This window comes from Limanda limanda, chromosome 17, assembly GCF_963576545.1.
Source record: "Limanda limanda chromosome 17, fLimLim1.1, whole genome shotgun sequence".
Classification (NCBI taxonomy): domain Eukaryota; kingdom Metazoa; phylum Chordata; class Actinopteri; order Pleuronectiformes; family Pleuronectidae; genus Limanda; species Limanda limanda.
Genome location: NC_083652.1, coordinates 10,425,169 through 10,447,280, shown reverse-complemented (window position 1 = coordinate 10,447,280; position 22,112 = coordinate 10,425,169). Strand labels below are relative to the sequence as shown.

General features: G+C 40.9%; 3 protein-coding genes across 3 annotated transcripts; 1 reads left to right on the top strand and 2 right to left on the bottom strand.

Annotated features, from left to right (window-relative positions):
- The first annotated feature begins 561 nt into the window (after window positions 1-561).
- On the top strand, window positions 562-12,079 carry zc3h7a (zinc finger CCCH-type containing 7A). Its single transcript, XM_061089534.1, has 23 exons — window positions 562-678; window positions 1,984-2,090; window positions 3,867-3,906; window positions 4,103-4,306; window positions 4,739-4,897; window positions 5,513-5,593; window positions 5,834-5,887; window positions 5,968-6,007; window positions 6,103-6,440; window positions 6,543-6,783; window positions 6,892-6,920; window positions 7,008-7,152; window positions 7,250-7,408; window positions 7,910-8,115; window positions 8,668-8,768; window positions 8,954-9,135; window positions 9,289-9,362; window positions 9,478-9,605; window positions 9,693-9,798; window positions 9,905-10,013; window positions 10,087-10,220; window positions 11,135-11,298; window positions 11,385-12,079. The coding sequence occupies exons 2-23, from the start codon at window positions 2,023-2,025 to the stop codon at window positions 11,572-11,574; spliced, it is 2,952 nt and encodes a 983-aa protein (XP_060945517.1). The 5' UTR covers window positions 562-678; window positions 1,984-2,022; the 3' UTR covers window positions 11,575-12,079.
- A 2,907-nt stretch (window positions 12,080-14,986) lies between these two features.
- On the bottom strand, window positions 14,987-15,710 carry rmi2 (RecQ mediated genome instability 2). The gene is made up of 2 exons (XM_061090874.1): window positions 15,390-15,710; window positions 14,987-15,306 (listed from the first exon to the last, which is right to left on the bottom strand). The coding sequence occupies exons 1-2, from the start codon at window positions 15,676-15,678 to the stop codon at window positions 15,155-15,157; spliced, it is 441 nt and encodes a 146-aa protein (XP_060946857.1). The 5' UTR covers window positions 15,679-15,710; the 3' UTR covers window positions 14,987-15,154.
- A 1,289-nt stretch (window positions 15,711-16,999) lies between these two features.
- Window positions 17,000-21,890, bottom strand: ubfd1 (ubiquitin family domain containing 1). The gene is made up of 7 exons (XM_061089698.1): window positions 21,663-21,890; window positions 19,454-19,726; window positions 19,153-19,361; window positions 19,005-19,070; window positions 18,812-18,917; window positions 18,634-18,716; window positions 17,000-17,420 (listed from the first exon to the last, which is right to left on the bottom strand). The coding sequence occupies exons 1-7, from the start codon at window positions 21,676-21,678 to the stop codon at window positions 17,310-17,312; spliced, it is 864 nt and encodes a 287-aa protein (XP_060945681.1). The 5' UTR covers window positions 21,679-21,890; the 3' UTR covers window positions 17,000-17,309.
- Between the last annotated feature and the right edge of the window lie 222 nt (window positions 21,891-22,112).

The window sequence follows — 22,112 nt, the reverse complement described above, 5'->3', positions numbered from 1 at the left end:
AAATGAATGAAGAATGGATACATTTCTTTTTTCTAAATAATTGTAAGATATTTTTAGATTCCTTTTTGAATTCTATTTCTGCATTTGACGATAATGAAAGGAGGAGGGAAATAACTCTTGGTTTCTACAAAATCAAACTTCAAACAAAGACTCAATGTGGCAATAGAAAGCCTTTACTTGTCACCTAACTAGTTTCGTTTGCAACTAAAGTGACACGCAAAAGGAAAGACATCTGATCTTCTCATGCAAACAGTTCGGAATAAGCAGCAACAAAGGGTGGATCCTAATTATGCTGAAGGCAAATGAAATGCAACCTGCAACAAATACAATTGGAAATCTGTAGATCCAGGATTTTTTACATTCTTGTGGTTTTAATTCGTGTTTCATCATCCTTTATTTACCTTTATCTGTGTGTTTCCAAATGCAAAACTCTGGGTTGATTCTCCCAGAAGTTGCATCGTCACATGTGTGCGGGATGCTGTCGTGTCCCTTAGGTGCCTGCGGGGGGCAGCAGCGCTGTGTCCGCTCCGCCTCCCCTCTCAGTAGAAGAAGATGCAAAGGGCGGCCTTCAGCGGCACAGCCATCTAGCTAAGTTATTTTAGCTAAAAGGAAATAAAAGCATTTCTCCTACTTTTAGACAACCGACGTGAGGTTTGTTTGGAATAAAGATCCATTCATGTGAGTACGCACTGCGGCCTCCGGGGGCTCGCCTCTCTGATATCCGCCGGGTCTCAGTCGGAAGCTGAACATGAACAGATCGCTATTGTTTGCTTGGGAACTAGTTTAACTTGGACATGTCTCTGCGCTTTGTTTGGTGTCCACTTCTCCCTGGGACGGAGCCCGGTGGCGTCTTGGCGCCGGATGAGTCTATGTCTTTCACAGCCTAGTTTGGAACTGTTGCTCTTCATTTGAGTGTCGGCAGCAGATAAAGTGTGCGTTTGGGCTACAAACAGCGAAGCTTAGCTAGCAACCGATGCCTGCTAGCGAGAAGTGTCCCCCAGTCGGTAACACACGTGTGCTAAACCGCATGCACCCATTATCGGACAACGGTTTAGTTCCTCGTACAACTACAATTTTATATATTTATTTAATCTGTCAGTCGTATGTGAGTAAACGTGGTTGTTTGGCTCCCGGGCACAGTAAAGTTCCCGAGAGGAAAAGTTTGTTTTGGGGCTGTTGCAGTGCAAATCAGGACATGCCCATCCGCCCATTAGCTAACATGACGTTACCACAACCTTTCTGCCCTGTGAGTCGATAAGCAAATGTTGCTGTGACCCAGATCCTCCTCTGATCAGGGAACCCTTGAAATTAACTTTAAAGTAACGTGGTGGAGACCTCCATAGCGATCAGACACAAGCGGGGCTCACAGCTTTAAATTGGCGGGTTTATGTGTTGTGATTTAAATCCTTCACGTCAAACGCCTGCTAATAACGTCATGTGCTCTAGAAGAAGCCATGTGGGCTGTTTGGATGACCAGCACTTATCGTGTATCCAGTGAAACACATGAGTCGGTCAGATAGTAGATGCTACTAACTCCCGAGTTGAAAGTGTCCGATAATGGACATCCTTTTGTTAAAGGACCACTTTGAACGGATCCTCACGTTCAGGAGCTGAGAACCCTCCTCATATACACATCCAGATATTAAGCTTTTACTGTAAATATGGTCAATAATCAGTAGTGCTTCATTTGTTGACATCGTTAGCTCCCTGGCTACAGAAAACATAATTTCCGGATCCGCACCGTCGACGTTCTGACTAAATGCGGAAGCGACCAAAGTTGCAGTGAAGCAGGACGAGGCTCATATCGACAGGCTGCCATAGTGACCGGCAACCAGTTAGACGACCTGCTGCTGATTGTCATTCATTAAAAAGGAATGGGTGTGTTTGTGTTGCCATTGTCGGGGATTTTTCCTGTGTGTGTGTCTTTTGTTTTTCTTCCTCCTGGTCAATTCAACATCACAAATACAGATGTCATCATTTCAGGTGCTGACTGAGGAGCGGATAGTTCAACGCACAACCATCATGTCCGCAGAGTGTCAGGACAGGAAGAGCCGCTGGCAGGAGATCCAGAAGGGCTTGCAGTTCATCCAGTAAGTGTCACAGTGGGGCACGGGTCAGATGCCGTTTGTATTGTTTTTTTTGTACAGGCAAACATCTGGTTCACGCGGGCCAGCTGGTCTCACATTACGTCCTATGTCAAATATTCTGTCTGGATTTTGATTTAAACAACACATCACCTTTTTTTTTATTCAGAGTATTGATTCAATTGTTTATGAAAGTCTTTATTAATCTTTTGAAAACAGTGGTATGCCATTTGTTCTTTAACAACCTATTGGTCTTCTGAAATGTTGCTCAATTCATGAAATTGTGGTTACCTCTGTTACTGTTGTGTATTTTTTACTTCTACTACATAAGGGTGAGAGAGACACAAGTTGGGGCGAGGTTTAGGTCACTGCTTGCTAATCTGTTGGTATCTTGCTCTCAATTGATATCAGAAATACCAAAGTTTCACTAATATGATAATTCAACTCTTCATAACTACATTTTAAAGTCGAATGACTATTCTGGGTGGTTTCAGCTCCTGTGTTATAAACCTGTTTTTGACACAGTGCCTAGAACATCACTGTTGTCTGCGGTTGTCAGGTCATTAGAAAAACAAAGCTTGGTCATCTCTGTAAACAGTGTAGTGCCGGGGATGATCTGTCATTGTTGCATCATGTAGCGCTGTTGGCCTGGTGTCAGTGAGTCAGCTGATTACTGTCAGTACTGCCGTTTTGTCTTCTAATGTGGGTTTGTATTCATGCATCTGGTGGACTGGCTGTTATATCCACATGCTGTTTCAGAACTGTGCCAGGCAGCGCAGCATTTCATTTCATATTATCTGACAAGGCCCCTTTATCCGCGAAACAAAAGTGATACTTAAAATACTACAATGCATGTCATCACTGTGCAGTCAACATGAAACTTCACTGATGTCTCAATGTGTTAACTTTCAACATGGATTAGCTAATTCTGATATCACTTTTAATGAGCGGCTCTTATTTAGTATCTACTTGAATTTAATTGAACCAAACATTTAGGGATAATAACTGATGCCAGAGGTTTGTTGAGATGAGAAAAAATTTGGTTCAGACCCAATATTCAGCCATTGGAAAGATTTTACATGCGATGAGTTTATGTTCAGTCCTGCTTTCAAATCATCAAATCCCTAACAGTGCACCAAGGGAGTATTAACCTTTGCAGCCATTACTCTTGTCAGTCAGCTCTGCTCTGTGTCCACATGCAGATAACTCAATATAACTTGTTGAACGATCATGTATAATAGATGACATTTAATAACTTAAAAATTAAAATGTAACAATTATAATATTTAGGTCTGTGGGGAGGGAGAGTTTTTTGTGGACTCAGCAATCAGCATCTGCACACACAGCAACCAAACCAAGGTCACACACACACATGCACACACTTCAGCGAATATCACACTGACTTTACTTCATTTCCTGGAGACGTATTCTCACCTTAACCATAACTTCTATTGGCCTAAACCAGTCCCTTACCCCGACTTTGATCTTAATATAGCCTTACCGTAACAAGTAAACCACAACGGCAACTGCCAGATATATTGTGAATACCATAAAATATATAGCTGTTGCAATATAAATAACTTGGCTATTTTACTTAATAGATTTTTTATTGATCTGTAGAATAACATGCTGTGTATGTAGTACACTCTTATTTTGTGCTGAATTAAGCTAAATGAGTTTGCTTGAACTCAAATCAAATCTTATTCATATTTCTTTTAGTTTGTTAGTTTCTGTCCAGTTGATGCTTTGAAAGGTTGTAACTCAAACCTCGTTTCCTTTCAGGTCAACTCTTCCATTTCCAGGAAACCAAGAGCAGTATGAGGTAAGCTATGTAAACATCCACCTACTATTAAGCATCAGCACTTGTACTGCACAAAGTAAAATCCATTTATGTACAATGGCAGGGCGACATGAAAAAAAGCCAGTGATCTTCTTTTTTTCAAGTCCAACATGCACAAGTGAAAGGGCCGACCCACTGCACTGTTTTCAAAACTAATCTGGTTCTTTCTAATTTCCAGGTGTTCATTAAGGACCTTGTGTGGAATCTTTTCGGAGAAGGAAATGACGTGTTTAACGAGGGGGAATGGACCAAATCCATCGAGATGTACACGGAAGCTTTGAACATAGCGGAGTACGCCGACTCTGAGGATATCAGTGTTCCAACTGGTTTACTAGAGACGCTGTACACAAATCGGGCGGCTGCATACCTAAATGTTGTTCCGGTAAGCAGAATGGCGATTGTCAGCCTCGAGTCTCTTTCAGTTTTACTCTGAGACACTTTAAATGCCAGCTCCCTTTGGCCCTACGCTTTACTCTGTAAGTGCTCAGTCTTCAGCCGTCCCCTGAACCACACTGCACACTCACTAAAAATAAAAGGAACGCTCGAGTTGAAGACTCTGTCGACTGCAGGTTCTCTGACTGATCATGGGCTCTGACAGGGCAGCCCCATATCGGTACTGTCAGAGGAGCTTCCTGTCAGTGAATGCACAGTCATGTTACATAACAGTGAATAAACACTTTTCCGGGAGGCTACATACTTGAGTCACTCCCCTGAAAACATGACTGGAATCAATCATGAGCAGTGTCTTTACTCCTACAACTACATTATGACTGAAGAGCTTTCCATAATGCTGTGAAATCTCTTTTTTTCTAAGGGACTGTACGACCAAGCACTAGAAGACTGTGAAAAGGCTCTCCACTTGAACGAGGGGAACTATAAAGCCCTGTACAGAAAAGCAAAATCTCTGAAGGAGATGGGGAGATATCAGGACGCCTACGAGACGGTTGCCAAATGCTCTTTAGTTGTGCCCCAGGTAAAGTGCATAATCCTCGTGTTTCTATATTTACTGAACCAAATTGGCCCGATAACCTCTTACTTTATCACTGAAAATGTGACAAAAGTTGAAATGACATACAGGCTGCCTGCAGGCACAGCACACCCAGTAGAGTCGTGTTAACTGTTAAAGGTCCCATATTTTGTATTTAATTTGAAGTTTTTAAAGCCATAAGAAGATACTTAGTGATTTTAGGCACCAAAAAACGACTTGGGTCAACTTTTACATCTGTCTTACGGTTCTCTCCAGAGCTCTAGCAACAACCGGTCGGTTTTATTGTTTTCAGAGTGACATAGGACCAGGTCAACTACAGCTAACCACTTGTTGTCTAGACCAGCTCATTAAAAAAATATACATCTCTTGTTACAATATGGGACTTTTAGAGATCAGCAGTGCATTTAAAGACATGTTATTGCTACTGTAAGGTTTCATTCAGAAATTTCAGGGGAAACTGTTGACTCACCGTTGGGGAAATTGTCAATTACAGTCTAATTGTGTTATAGATGACTGCATCCGGTTTGACTCTGGCCAATCCATATTCTAACATTTGAATACCATTTTGAATAATTGCCTCTCGTGTTATTATCTCCCCAGGATCCCAGTGTTACACAGCTGACTCAGGACCTGGCCAAAATTTTGGGATTGAAAATCCGTAAAGCTTATGTGAGGAGTAAGGTACGTGTGTGTTTCAAGAACCATCTCAACCATCTTATGAAAACGAAGAGAAGCCATATCAGATAAGGTGAAATTGGAATTCACTAAGAAGAACCAGTTGTAAATGTTCTAGTTAAGGTCATAACAGATTTTAATTTGTATAGATTTGTTGCTTTTAAAGTGTTAGTTTATATTCATTAAACCATATGATGAACATAAATGAAGCTAATTGATTGATTGTGTATTTTCTCTTTTTAACAGCCTGCCTTGAATGTTATGCGGGGATCAAACTATCAAGATGCATCATGTGACAAGGTAAGGAAGCTTTAATCCCAATTATGGACGTGTATTTCCCATTAAAGACATGATTCAATGAAATTCTTCTAAACTTTCAGTTTTCCCATGGCTCCTCTTCAGTTGAAGATATAGACGTTGGTAAGTTGAATACTAAACCTAGCTATGATTTGGTTATCAGAGCAGAGAAGGACAAAGGTCACTCATTGATCTTATCTTCCCCTGATGTGTTTCAGAAGTGCCTCAGTTGACCCGGGACGGCAGCGTTTTGGCTCCGGTCCTGGCTCCCATCCCCGCTCCAGTGGCAGCGCGGCCGCCCCTGAATGATGCCGTGGTGGACGACTTTCTTCCCAAAAACAGTATCTCATCGGTGACCCCGTCTGAACCTCCGGGCTTCGAGAACTTTGTCCTGCCCGGGTCTGTGCCCACGTTAGCCCCTCTGCCTGTGCACGCATTTGTAAACGGGTGCAGAAGCCCGGACCCTTGTCCTACACTTGAAACCAGTTCGGATTTTGACACAGACATTATTGGGGATGACCTAGATGATCTTCTGGACCAAGCGGACTCCGACATGGTAAGTCAGATAAGTAAAGATCAGATGAGTAAAATGTGTGTGTCGACATCTGAAGAGAACCGTGATTTAACCGTTACCATTCTTGTTTTGTCGTTTATTCAGGTTATACCCACAGTGAAGGGCCCTCTTCCTCTGCCCATCAGTATTGCCTCGGGCAGTTCCATGTCGAGTCCATTCCATATGCCATCTCACATCAACCCGTTTCTCCAGCAGTGCACTGTGACTCTGCCCCCGCTGTATCACAAATCAGGGACAAGTACATATTTTGATATGGACACTTTTGATACCCTGCCCCCACCACTGGACTCCCTAGATACGCTCACCATGACAGACTTCAAAACGGGTATTTTTCTTTGTTACCTTTCTTCTGTAGTCATGTAGTAACGAGTTAGTAAGTAAATTAATGGCCGGCTGATATTGTTTTCTTTTCTTTCTCTTGTCCAACTTTCAGATTATGTCTCAAATCCGTTCATTCCACTGGTAATGAATTCTATATGTTATTAATTATTGGGCACTTCAGCTGTGTATTGTTACGTGTTTATATTTTGTCACTTATTTTAATTACAGCTTGACAATAAGGAAACCCCCATGGGGATGGCAGTGGGTATGCCTGAGGTGAAGGGTCTTCCTGCTGCTGTGGATTTAGCAAAGAGCCCGTTAGCTGAAACACATGAATTCAAACAAGCCTGCTCGATGTGCTTTGTCAGAACTGGTGAGGAATCGTTTTGTTGGATTTTTTTTTTTTTGCAAAAGAAATAATGTTGCAGCGGTGTAGATGTTTTTTTTAATTTATTTTTTCCTATCCACAGGGCCACGTGTGTTGGATTACACATTTCTTACCGAAGAGCATAAATGCAAAAAGGATGCATTTATTGGCAGAATCAAACACTCGGCAGATAAATCATGGAAGCTCATTCGGCCCAGACCAACAAAAACCCAATATGTGGGGCCATATTACATTTGCAAAGGTAACAATTACAAACAGGATTTTATTTTCCCCTTTTTTGCCCCTTATATTAAATCATTGATTTTAACGTAAATCATCTTTATGCCTCCGATAGCCAGTGGCCAGAGGCAATATCTCAGCAGCACCTTGAAGGAATTTCTTCAAATTCAGTTGGACTTAATGATGGACTGATTAGACTTTGGTGGTCAAAGGTCATGGTGATCTCATAAGAGTCTGGAAAAAGTTTCATATAGACTGAAACTGCACTGGTGGGCGGAGGCATATAACCACAGGGCGCTAATTCTAGTTCTGTCCCTAAAGCCCATCACTTAGATTTTTCCAGAGGGAAAAAAGTGTACTCATTTCATTAATAAAGTAAAAGCAAAGAAGACCCTAGGTACGTTGACTCGTTTACCTTTTCCTGCCTCTATTTTTCTGTCTGCATGGCGTGTTTTTATTTTCTTGGACTTTTTACACTTTGATGTATCTTGATAAGGACTAAACGTACAATGTGTCGTTTCAGAGGTGGCAGTTGGAAAAGAGTGCCTGTACCCTGGCCACTGCACGTTTGCATACTGTCAAGAAGAGATTGATGTTTGGACTCTGGAGCGAAAAGGGTTTATCTCCAGAGAACTGCTCTTTGATCCTTATGGACCCCACTCCAACATCCGGTTGAGTGTACCCAAAATCTTACAGGAGCATCATGGGATTTTCATGTTTCTCTGCGGAGTGAGTAAACTCGAATATTATGGGGGTACATTTTTAATAGTATTGCATAGGTATATCAAGTTTTTACTATAGGTGATACACGTAAGCAGAATAATTTTTCATTTCAGTGTGAGGAGAAAAATATTTAATAATGTTTTCCCTCCGGATGTTTCTAACAATCTCCGGCTGTCAAGAAAACAGATTATTGTCCAAATTTGACACTACATTTGCAAAATTAGGCATTTATATATAAAAGTGAAGGAAATAATTGTGCTCATTGAAGTTTTTTCTTTCTTTCTGTGAAATCATTTATTTTTCTGGTACTTATTAGTAGCTGAAAGACTTGGAACAGTTATTTTAGAGTCTTAAGTGGATGCAAGAATAGAATATAATGACATATACACATTTTCTGCTGCATGGTTGGTTTTATGTGCTGACTAAAATGAACCCTCCCTCAAGCAGAAGCTCTGCTGTGTTACAGCACTGGAGCGGAGTGATGGATGTCGCCCCTATCAGCCTTCTGTTATTACCTAAATACGTTTGCACTGGTTTTAAATTGAATGTGCTCCACAGGTCTGCTTTGACCACAAACCCAGAATAATCAGCAAAAGAAACAAAGACGACACTTCATATTGCTCTCATCCAGTGACGGAGCATGTCTTCGAGGACCATAAGTGAGTCATTTCACATTTCCTACCTCTAAAACCTCCGTGTTTACCTAAACAGTATGTGTGAGCGGTAGACTTGACTTTAGAGTCCTACTCGTACACTAAAAGCAAACAAGACCCTGTGAGGGAATGAGATTATGAGGTGTGATTAGGATAAGGTTGTGAGCATTGAAGTTCTGTTTGTCTTTCAGGTGCATGGTCCACATTTTGAAGGAGACCACGGTCCGATATTCTAAAATCCGGCCGCTGATTCTCCATTGCCAGCTGGATCTCTGTCGCCATGAAGTCCGCTACGGCTGCGTGAGAGAGGACGAGTGCTTCTACGCCCACAGCCTCATCGAGCTGAAGGTCTGGATGATGCAGCACGAGCTTGGTGAGACTCTATTTTCAATCCTCACTCAAATTGGTTATACACCTGAAACACACGTCTAGGGATCTTTTCTTTTCCACAAAACCGGAATGAACAATTTCTGCAGTACTTGTCGCCGCTTAATGACTTTTTTTTGTTTTTTTTCGCATCATAAAGGTATTACTCATAAAAGTATTGTCCAAGAAGCAAAGCAGTTTTGGAACGCAACAGCATCGTTGCAGGGAGTCCAGGTGAGTCATCAGGAGTCTGTTTGCTGCTGGTTTTTCCTAACCTGTCACTGTGATGTTACATCAACAGTCCTCATTAGCTTTGACGAGATTTGAACCCATCTCTCCCAATCTCCAGCCCACACAGAGGAGGTTCGGGCCTCCAAATCTGAAGATGATGTTTGTCTGTGGCCAGTGCTGGAGAAATGGCCAAATGAGCGAAGCCGACAAAAACAAGAAGTATTGCTCAGCCAAGGCAAGACACACGTGAGTATTCAGAGGTCTTTGTTAATGTTTTAAAAAATAACTGTATAATCCAGTGCACCATCACAAAGTCTGTCTCTTATGTGTCAGGTGGGCGAAAGACAGACGGGTGGTGCTTGTAAGTTCCCACGAGAGGAAAAAGTGGACGACAGTTCGAGCGCTTCCAACCAAAAAGCCGATCCCGTCTCAGTTTGAGGTGTGCAAAACACTTTTGTAAACTGAACTTGCCTCATTTGCTTTTGTGCGTCTTTAAACAAATCCCAGCAAGGATCACCAAATGTTTTTTTCTTCTCCTTTCTTAGATTTGCATGCACGTGACTTCTGGAAAGAAGTGTCAGTACATCGGGAACTGCACATTCGCTCACAGTGTCGAAGAACGGGACCTGTGGACCTATATGAAGGAAAACAACAGTGAGTTGGGCTCTCTTGCTTGGTGGCATCTAATTGGTATGTGACGCACACTCATTTTGATCCCCTCATTCAGTTCCAGATATGGATCAGCTTTATGAGCAGTGGCTGCAGTCACAGAAGCCTGGCTGGGGGGATGAGACCTCGGGTAACTCTGTGAGGGAGAACGGCAAACAGATCCACATGCCCACAGACTACGCAGAGGAAGTGGTGAGTTTGAAAGCCCAGTGGTATCAGTGGTTTTGTCTGGTGACACATTTAAACTGCGCTGGGACATTTAGCTTGTGAAATAAGAGCCTACTACTTTGTTTAGGTCGCATTATACAAATGCTGTAGGATAACACGTTCGTTTCCTTTTCTTTGTTTTATATGTTTACCATCTCCAGCTATTAAACTGGGTTGTTATGAAAACAGACACATTAGCAGCCATGTTTCATTGCTTTTATACTCGATTGTTGATGAAATAAAACACTATTTTTGCCTATTGATAAACTTATGTGCTACAACATAAGATATAGATGTTTTAATTCAATTATATGCTAAGTCAGTAAAATAATGAAAATGTCTTTTGCAACCAGACTGGAATAGTTTTGCTTTTACGACACTTTTTTTGCACCTATTGCAATAATAGGAATAGTTTAAGATGGAAATAGCTTGGCAATAGTCTGAATAAGATGCTACCATTATCTAATTACCTTAATCCAAATAGCATAATAGATACAGGTAACATCAAAATTACCAATAATGAAATCAAGACATGTGGAGTATTCTAACTTTAGTTGCATTAGGTATACATCTTAATCACATAACATCCTATTGCACTTTTCACATTTAGTTACATTGACAAATGGCTGTTACTAACTGCTTGTTGTATCATAATCAATGTAATATTGTCTCTAGCATGTTAATGGCAATATATATTGAATATTCTGATACCAACTCCGGAAAACATCACCATCAAAGAGAAGCATTAAGCATAATAAGGTGTAAATAGCTCATTGGCTGCTGTCTTCATGTTCTCACTTGGGTGAAAATAGACGCTTAAAATGAAATAAACTACAATATATTTGGTAGGTTTGATAAACAGATGGCAATTAGTGAAATTACTCATTCTTTCCCCCCAGGCTGGCAATCACTGTTGGCTGTGTGGTAAAAACTGCAACAGCGAGAAGCAGTGGCAGCAGCACATCACGTCGGAAAAACACAAAGACCGGGTTTTCAACTCCGAGGACGACCAGAACTGCTGGCAGTATCGATTTCCCACGGGCACTTTCAAAGTTTGTGAGAGGTGAGATTATCTGACGCAGCGTATTGTTTGTTCCCCAGCTTCCAAGTTCTCTGATGGTTGACATTTGATATGTGGTGTTTTGACAGGTTCCTCAAAGACACGTGCACAGAGGATGACTCCTGTAAGATGGCTCATGGTGAGCAGGAGCTAAAAGAGTGGACGGAGCGCCGGGAATTCCTTTTGATGAAACTTGCCAAAGCCAAAAAGGACCATCTTATAGCACCCAATGACAATGACTTTGGAAAATACAGTTTTCTGCTTAAAGACATCAAATAATATGGTGACAAGATCCATGCTCACTGGATGACAATGCAGTATTCCAACAGTTCTGAATCAGGTGATCATTGAGAGCCTCTGAGATGCACAGGAAGCAGCCTGATCACAGCATGGTTTTAAAGAGGGCGTTCGGGGACCGGCCCTCTGTTGGTGGCTTGTTTACTCTGATCCGAAGTACAGGAGTGTTAACAGCAAATTATTAGTGTAAGACACTTTAAGCTTTGCTATGCACCTTTTCCGTAGAAGATCTGAAATCGGTGTTGAAAATAGCATGTGTAAACCCTGATCAGAGACGTGTTCAGATACCTAACAGTTGACCTAAAAAAAGTTAAAATTTTCACAAGCAGTTTGTATGTTGATGACTTTTCTTTTTTTTCCAAGTTTTAAGTATGGGATACTTAAAATACCATTCTTTTATTTTTATCCATCAACATAAGTCATTTTTCCTTTTTATCTTATAGTGTTACCATTGTAATGGGCACCACACCAAATAAAGCTTCTTTTATAACCTGTGTTTAAACTGCTGTGTTTTTAATTGATTTCACATCTGCAACTATGGTCAAAGACACTCCGCACGTAAAAGTCCCACGCTGATGGGACAGGTAAGTGAAAACATGTTAAGTTCCATGTCGCTAATACTTTCACTTTCTTTAACAATCTTTTAAAAAATGCTTAGTTCTATTCCACAGCTGACTAACCTGACACAGCAGGGCCGGCCCTGGCAATGTTGGCACCCTAGGCGAGATTTCAAATTGGCGCCCACCAACATACACACGCAAACTGTCCTGCATCCACAATACCTTTTGGACTGTATACAGATGCACACACAGGCAGACAAAATTGTAATCTATAAAAAACAATAATATATAACAAAAAATATCAAGAGTCTGAAATCAGCTGTACTGATGGCATATGTCATGTCTACAAAAATAAACAATGATGTCCACAATCGGGGTGATTCTTACCTCTATATTGTTCTTTCTTCTCCTCCTCTACTTTGCGGTGCTTTCTGAATTGTGCACCTGATAATTTCATCTTTTTTTGATTCATCTTTGACTCTAACCGCATTCTGTCACCGCAGCGTGTCTGTTCACACAGGGAGCCCATCCAGGAGGATGTTTTAGATGCTGGCTTGCCTGTCCACGGAGCCAGGAATGGTGACATCAGCAAATGTCCCTACTATGCTGCCAAAATTAGTAGGTTTTTATACTTCTCTTTGTATGCATCATGCTACTATGAGGAACTGTTGTGAGGTTGTTGTTGTCAAGGTTTGTTTTTCTCTTTGTGCATCCAGTGGCGTCGAGTGGAACTGCATATGCCAGTCAACTCGCCATGGCCGACCTCCGACTCCCAACAAAGTTTTGTGGTTATTGGTCCAGTTGTTTATTACATGTTGACTGACAATTCAGAGGTGTAAACAGAACCTCCTTAGCAGAGGTAATAAAACCTCCACACATTTATCAAGGAAATGTCACCAACAATATTAAATTAGAAACACAACAGGAAATTAAAAGTAGAATGAAATGTTTCTAAAATATCTAAATAGTTGACGGTTAATTTTCTGTTGGTCGACATCAATTAATTTATTAAAAGCTCATTTTCCCCTGCTACTTAGTCTATAGGGTTTTTATATTGCGTTTTATTTACATTGTATACATTGGTTTATTTTTGTCGTGCACTGGTTGCTGGTTGTACATCAAATTGCCCTTGAAGGATAATAAAGATTTTCTTTTATGGACAGCTTTAGTTAATCACAAGCTGCACAAACCAAGCAAGAGCATCAGAGGAACCCAGCAGCCAGCAGGGGGCAGCCTCAGGACATCACATGGAAACCAGCAGCAGCAGACTGTGATTCTTGTAAGGTGTCAGAAGACAAGTTTGGAAACTACTGGGTTATTCTCTAACAATAGGTTTTTTAAGCATGTTAAATCCTCCAGTTCCTAAAATCCAAAAATATAAAAGTAACTTAAGTAAGGTAGTAAAGTGTGTATAAAACGCAGCATAGAATGACGATAATTTGTCCATCTTCTTACGGTGCTTACTTCCTCACGGTGGTCAGAGTGGCCGTTCTTCAACACGAAGGTCGCAGGTTTTAACCCCAATCTTTCTTATCTTCGTGCCGGCAATATCCTCAACTCTTAAAATTGGCAGGATTTCAATCACCTATTAATTGCTAAATATAGTACACTATGTAAGTTTAAATTAAATAAATGACTAAAAAAAAAAAAAAACTGCGCGCGCAATTCCTGCGCAATGGGCTTCTGCGCATGATGTGCTTTATAATATTGTATTTTACAATTAAATGTAGATAGCCTGTTATATATTTGAAGACCAATGTCGTCTGTATGAATATGAGAATGAAAGAACAAGGAAATGTTTGGACAATCTGAAGTGGTACATAGCTGTTAATATTGAGGTGATATAATATATAGCAGTTGTTGATTTTTAATCATGAATACTGACGTCTGTAAATACACACTTAAATATATTTCCCATATTATAACACTCATTCTTGCCAGAAGTGCCTTTTGAGTACTTAATGCTTTATGTACTAATTTCTAGATTTTTAATTTAATTTTTTTATTTAGTTAAATTAATTTTTTTTTTAATACATTTAATTTGGAATGGTTCATTTTTGTTTTTAAATTTACATATAATTAGATATTGTGCAACGAATAGGTGGTTGAAGTCCTGCCAACACGACAGCCTGCCAAACTTACCCATGAGTTCGGCCCAGCTCCTGGTGTCCTGGTTCCACTCATGGCAGCGTAGTGGCGTGGGGCTGGCTCATCCCTGCGGCCCACGGAGCGCATTTCTCCGCGCTGGTTCAGGGGTAAATGATGCTGGTCTTCACAGGTGACTGACCTAAGCAAGCCTGTAGCCGCCCCCCACCCCCCACAGAAGATGATTATGTGCTTGTGTGTGTGGCCGCGGCGCTTCCCGGATCTTCCGGCATTACTGCAGGTGCGAACATGGGCGAGGAAATGAGGCGGACCGCTTTTCGGGCGCTTCTACCTCCGGTGCGTCCCGGGGTTAGAGGATGATGGTGTGACGTTAGTATATTGTTTTACATTGCATGTGTCACGTCATGATAATTCAGTCTCTTGTGCCGCCCTCTCGGCATTTTCACCCTAGGCAACCGCCTATGTTGCCTGTACCAGGAGCGGCCCCTGTGACACAGGCAAAGATAAACCTGAACATTTTCTTAATTTTGAAAAAAGCTTTATTTTCTGCAATCAAGAAGCATCATAGTCAATGACTATGAACCATGAAACCCAGCTGTTGTATACATTAATATTTGAACTGTCCTTCCAATAACAATTGTATAACCTGACGAGATGTTCCTTAAAAAATAAATGAATGACAAAAGATGTCAAAGCTGAAAGACAGTAGAAAACAAAATCCCATAAATAGTATTATCACTATTATGCAACAGTTCATAGAAGTCTTGTCCACTCGTGTCTTGTAACCTGCCTCCAAAGCCTCGCATCCTTTCTTCAGTAGTTTCCATTTATCATCGATTGTCTTCTTCGCTGCACATCCATCCGGAACACTGACAGGAGCGGGTCGTCCTCTGCTCTCAGCCCAGAACCTGCTGCAGCTCCTCCACCTCCACCTTCCACATCCGCCTGTGGAGCGCTGCGTGCTCCGAGAGATCTGCCATCTTCACCGCTCGGATCACAGGCTCCGGGGAGGCGGCCTGGATCACACCCATTACCATCACGTACTTGCCTGTGACATCATCGGGGGGTCGATTGAAACCAGTAACTGATTTGTAAATAATGAAATGGTTCAGGAAGTGTGGGATTTCTTACCTTGGGACAAACATGGCTTCCCCTTGGGGATGTTGTTGACGCCCTGGACAGAAAATGTCCCCGTTTCATCCATCAGCAGGACGGTGTTTTGGTCCAGCTGAGCCCGCATCACGGTCCCCTGCATCCACACCAGTGACACCGGGAGAGTGCGACCTTTCCCCGGTCTGATGAGCCAGCTGTCCCCGCTGCCGGCGGCCCCCTGGTTCTGCGCGCTCCTCAGCTGACAGGAGAGCACCTTCACCGGGGGAGGACGTTTTCTCTCCACGCTGCTTTTCTCCGGTTTGTACATGAAGTGTTTTCACGGTGGATCACAGCTGGAGATGTTTGTGGACTTCACATTTCCCGCGTCCAGCTACGCGTCACTGCTTAACCGGAAGAGGAGGAGCTATTTTTCTTTCAGTTCCCTTCAGTCGTCTTCCAACGTAAAAGGATCACCTCAAACTTTAATATTCATAAAGGTACCCAGAAATCCAACAAAACTCTAAAGATGAAATTATTAATTTGTCTATTTAAAGAAAAGCACTGGCTGTAATTTTAGGTAACTGAAAAATTGTATGTGTGTTTTCTAGTAAAAAAACAAAAGCAATTTGAATGTGTTCCTTTGGACATCAGAGAACAGTCACTGACATATTTTCTAAGATCAGTTATTAGACAACATAACTGTTAAATTTACTGATGATGTAAATAGATGCTGGATGCAACATTAATATTAACATTCATGGAATACTGGAAATTTCTCTGTGATATTTACTTGACACTGACAATTCAAACATTTTCATAAAGCAGAACTTGACAATAATTTAGTTAAATAAAAACAAGAGTTAAGAAAATTCTTCCCAAAGATCAGACAAGATGAAGGACCCAGCAATGGTGAAATTGCATTTTGGAGGAGCACATTTTAAACAAACTTGAAATTAATCAAATTATGCTTGACCCAGATTATACTCAGTGAAAATGGGGCATTGGGATCCCAAGTGGATTGGTTGCCCGCTCCTCCCATTTGATATTCCAGTCTTGCCAGAGTGAAAATCCTATTTGAGAAAAAGATACACAAGTCTTTTTTAGAGAAACATCTCATCAAGAACTTGAAATATCAAGTGTACTGTAAAGTCAAAGGGTAAAAAATGTGGCTATGTATGCTTAGGTCAGTTTTATTCCAGTTCCTACAAGAAGTATCAATATTGTAAAAATTTAATTACATGGATGAATTGTGTTGAAATATTGGTAATAAGAGCAAACATGTTGATATTATAAATACTGATATTGTGTTTTAAAATAAGAGGCCTGTTTCAGCCATGCTCTATTATACTAATAATAATGTAGCCTTCAAGGAAGGTTCTGGCTGGCACATGTATATTTCAGCAGGAAAATGACCTAAAAACATTAAACTAAAACTAAACAGAACTTGCATCAAAAGACCAGTTTTATGGGCAAACCCAGACTTCAGTTTAATCATAAATTTAATTTAATTACTGTTCACTAAATGTCGTTGAGCAGCTTTTCCCCATCAGAGTTGACTTACTTAGTTGACCCACACAAAATGGATCAAAGATGTCGACAAGGCTTCAACACTGAACACAGACAGAACAAACAACAATGTCCAGCTGACCTCATTTTATTAAATAAGTTTTATTTCTTTAAGAACAACTGAAGAAAAGTGTTAGCAATTTCTGTACAACGGTTTCATTGTTTTCCCTTGGATTTGCTTCAAACCTCAAATGATCAACAGGGCTGAGAAATGTTACGCTGCCACATAGTGCACTTTAAACCTAAAAAGAATATGATTAGTCCACAGGCATCCGTCCGTTTCCTTCGTATATATTCCGAGAAGTAAGCTTCACTATTGACTCCAGTTTCATTTGCCACTGGCGCCTCCTCCTCCTCTCAATCCCAGTTCAGCATTGTCAAAAAAGAGGCACATTAGAAATACTGCCATTTTCCAAGGACTGTGTCTTTGATTGCATCCACAAACTGAACAGGCACCCAGTAGACCCAATATTGAGACGCTTCTGTCGGACCCAACTGAAAAGCCTATGGTAGAAGAGGGAGAAAAAGCCAAGCACATATCAAGGTACAAATTCTAAAAGGCAACAAAAATAAAGATAAACAAAGAGGTTTTATCGACAAATCCTAAAACGTGACATCTGATTGTTAAAATACATTTACATTGCCTCTCATGAGATCTTCCAATAAAAAAGACAATTTCCTTTCCATTATATTACAGCCCATTTAACATCCCAGCAGCCATTCAGCAATGCAGCGGCTGACTTTCACTTTCACTCATACTCTGATTCACTCGGGGTGGATCACTGATACCAGGGAATAAAAGCTTCCTGCCCAGTGACATTTTAAATCATCCTTATCTACTCCTCATACATTTCCAGCTCCTTTGTGATGCAGGAACAGGCTTTGAGCGAGTGGACGACATCATGTTTCACTTCGGAGCCACAGCAATAAAAACGGTGATCTGTATCCTTGTGTTTACTCTGTTCTGCATCAGGATGTGACATCGCGGCACGATTGACATTGATCAAGCTCAGTAAAGCGGCTAAACGCCCCCTCACATTTGTATTGGCTACACAGGCTTCCATGTTGAGTCGGTGGGAGGTGGTAGTAAATTTAACTTTTACAGCAGCCTGGATGCTGAATAATTTGTTTTTGCCTAATTGCTTAGACTCACAGCATTTTACTATGCTAACTTTGTACAAGAACAACAATTATCAGATCACTTACATGCCTAATAGTTAATTTTCTCATGAACTGTCATTCACATGGCTGTAAAATGTAAAATATACCAATTTTGTTTTATACAGTTTAAAAAAACTTCAGTTATTCAAATGATTTAAGTGTCAACTGAGCATTCTCCTAACTTCATAATCTTTATACAAACGCTGTTGTCAAGTACAATTTTCCTCTTCAAAAAATAAATCTTCATAATAAACTGCTGCTACTTCTCTCAACATTTCTACAATGGGCTCCAAATTGAAAGCCGCTGTTTTCCTCTGACATTGAGGAAGAGAAGTGCCTTTACAAATAAAAGGTTAATCTAGAGAAGGCACTGACATTTCCCGCTCGGCTGCAGAGGCCCATAACAGCAAATGATGACCCTGTCACTCTGATGTACACATACTGCAGTGACTTCAGTGAACCAGCACTGTTTACTTACACAGAACGGCCCTCACAGATGAACTAAATAAATGAAACTTAGCATTTGCTTTTTTCTTATTTTATATACAACACTTACCATCATGTGATAGTCCTCATGGCCTTCAATGGGTTCAGTCAATACATTTTTTATGGAGCCCATTGGGACTTTCTCCGTTCGCTCTGTAGAGGAAAATACACACAAAGAATTAGGGAATTTGGTATCATCAGTATCTCTGTGTTGGAGGGAGTGAAGCAAACTGAGTACAGCTTCTCACCCTTTGTTCCAAGCCACAACTGGTCCTGCTCCAGTTTAAACGTGAGTCGAACTTTTCCCCCGGACTTGTTGAACATTCCGGCTAAAGGCACTGTTGGTAATCGTTCCTGTTGGCGGGGCAGAGCAGTTACTCACCGGGTCTGGTTAAACATGTTTAACATACAGTGGATCTGTGACCTTTCATCTTCTCTCACCTTTGTTCCTTTAATAGCTGCCATTATGTCGTCTGGTTTACCTTTGTCCAAGACTTTCCTGTGTTGCTGAGATAAAAAGGGCAGATTTTAAAATCACAGACCTCCATAAATATGTTAATTTACTATGCAGTAATGTCATTAATCCTACCTTTTGCCTGCATAGAGGCTCTTTCTTGTTTTCTTCCGCTTTGACTTCCTCTTGAATGACCTCTTTGGGTGTAGTCATGGCTAATACATCAGTCATTGTCGATCCTACCACCATTATTTTTGCGCCATTTGTAATCTTTATTTCACGTAGCGTCTTGTCCTCGGGGAGCAATCCTTTGTACATCACCTTCTGCATTGCCGGGGTAAGACCTGAAATGAAGAAGGTGAACACTCATTAAGCTTTGTGGCTCACACACACACCACCTATTGAGTCTGCACTAACCTACCAGGCGTGCTCTTACCGGTGAGTGTATGGATGCTCTCTTTTAGTTTGGCTCCTGTGCTATCAATAGCAATTTTCAGATCATATTTATTTTTGTTCCAAATAATCTTCACGTCCACCTTCTCCCGGTCATCGACCGCGTCATCCCCATTGCTAATACTAGAGTCCTGAGTTGTGGCGTCTCCGGTATCTGAGGGAGACGTAGTTTCCGCTTCACTTTTTTCAGCATCTTCAGTCAGTGGTTCAGCTTCTTTTGGTAGTGCCTCAGTCTCCATTATGACTTCTTCACTTCCTGGAAAAACACGAGAAACCAAAAAGAATTAAGACCATTGAAGGAAATTCTTTCAAAATTCAGATGCATAATGTAGCTAATTAATCAAATCATGAAAGATGACATTACCTTCACTAACATACAAAAAAGACTTAAACATTTATGAAATAAAACACCGTTTAGGTCAAATTACCAAATGGAAAAGGCAGACAATACTTCACAATAGTGATTTAATATGTCCAACGCTGGTTCTGAATAATACGTTTGCTTTGAACATCACAACATCTTTTTTAGGCTTTGATGCCTTGGTCATCTTTTTTGATGCTTTGATGCCTTTAATCATCTTTTTTGATGACAGAAACTACAATACTAGTTATGCATTTTCAATACTAGTTATACAATACTAAAGTACTAGTTATGCATTGTCCCATATTTCCACAGTGAGCTGCTTAAAAAGCATTGACTGTAGGAAAGAGAATGAAGTGTGTCATGATGTCACACATCCACTAACATCATGAGGAATTCAGTGTGGCCACGGTTTAGACAGTTGTAACTAAAATGATTATGAGCAAGGTGTGTCAGGTAAAATTACCTATATCATATAAAGTCCAATCATCTATCAGTGATTTTTAACAACCTTCAGTTAGTCATTTATCTTAGACTTCAGACAATATTTATACCATTTTGAAATCTACAGAATTTAGATTTTCTTACACTTTAATTTAAAACAATAAATTTGGGTCCTAATAACCAGTTTCTTTATAATAACAGTGATTGTTCTCTGATTAATAAAAACATATATTTGTTTAATATGCATTTCCCCAATTCCTTCACAGAGCGAGCAACTTTAAAGTGGAAAGAAAACGGCAGTAAATAGTATGAAGTGTGCCATGAAGTCACCCTTCCACTAACATCATGAGTATTGTACGAACTTTTACAAATTTAAACTATATCTTTTAGGGCAAATGAGCAAAAAAACAACTGATCACATATACAAGTGTCAGGACCTGGCTGAGGAACAAACTTTCATAAAATAAAAGCACCTAAATCACAGTAACTCACATTATCTAGCAGTAACTTTTAACAACCTTCGGTTACTCATTTATTTTAGACTTTGTGATACGTGCTATTTTAAAATCAAGTCTCAAGCCTTTTACGTTAAGTTGGTTTTGAATGAGCAGAGCAGTTTGTTCACATTTCTAGTTTCTCTTTTCTGATTACTGGGAATATAAATATTTATTCCACATGCATTAACTCACACCTTCAGACAAAGTACACAACTTCAGTAAAGAGTATGAAGTTAGTCATGGAGTCTATTTTAGCTTTGATCACCCCCCTCCCTTCCTCCTCCTCTCTCTCTATCTCTCTCTCGGTCTTTCTAGCTTTTTCCATCGCTCATTTCTTTTGTCATCTATTGACATTTACTTTCACTTCTGTGTTGCACGATGAGGCCAAATCAGAGCTGACCTCGTCTCAACCAGAACCCCGGTGTGATTCTCGATGGTAAATAGAGAACACGCAGTTGTCTCGGGCTCAGGGAAACACGACTGGCCTTAGTGATCACACAACTGCACCAAGTGGCAGCGTCATATCAACCAGCACACGTTAGTACTCCGTCGTTACCATTCATAACCCGGCCACGGTTAACCGGAGTCGTGACAGCGTGGCTTAAACAATTCAGTCAACATTCTAACCCCGGTCCTCCACAGAGCCACCTGGGGTTTGACTGCTGTTAGCCACCGGGAACGTTAGCTAGCTACACACACGTACACACACACACACTGGTGAACATTTGAGAGCAAAACGCGTAGCGGAGACACGTAAATTCGCGTTACACAGGTTCGATAGCGGCACACGACAACATGCCGCCGCGAGGCACGAGTCGTTCCATTAACAGTGACACAGCGGAACGAGGAGACGTGAAGGGGAAACGCTGCTGGAGCTGCTCGATACCCACCATCCTGCGTCGCCATGATGATTGTGTACAATCTGTTGTAGGCTGTGGCAAAGAGAGGTTCGAGAGCAGGAGGACATCCGACACCGGGCGACGGAACTCCACTGGGGCAGAAGTCGTGTTGGAGAGAGAAACGCGAATTTAGTTGAAAATAAAAGATACGAATTAAAAGTCCTTGGTTGTTTTAAAGTGACATTACGAGCACAGCTCTATCGCCACCACGTTGAAACATTTGTAGTTTCACTTAGAAAGACAACGCGCATGCGCTGCTGATACCCAACTGCAAATAAAGTTGTTTTATGGTAATAATTGGGTGAATTTATGATTGAATGAATACAATTTAAACACAGCACTGTTCCATAAGTTTATGAGAAGGCGAGTATTGGCAGTAGAGTCGTGAAAAATACGAGCAGCATAATGTAGCCATAGACCATATTTCTTTTAGCAAACGGG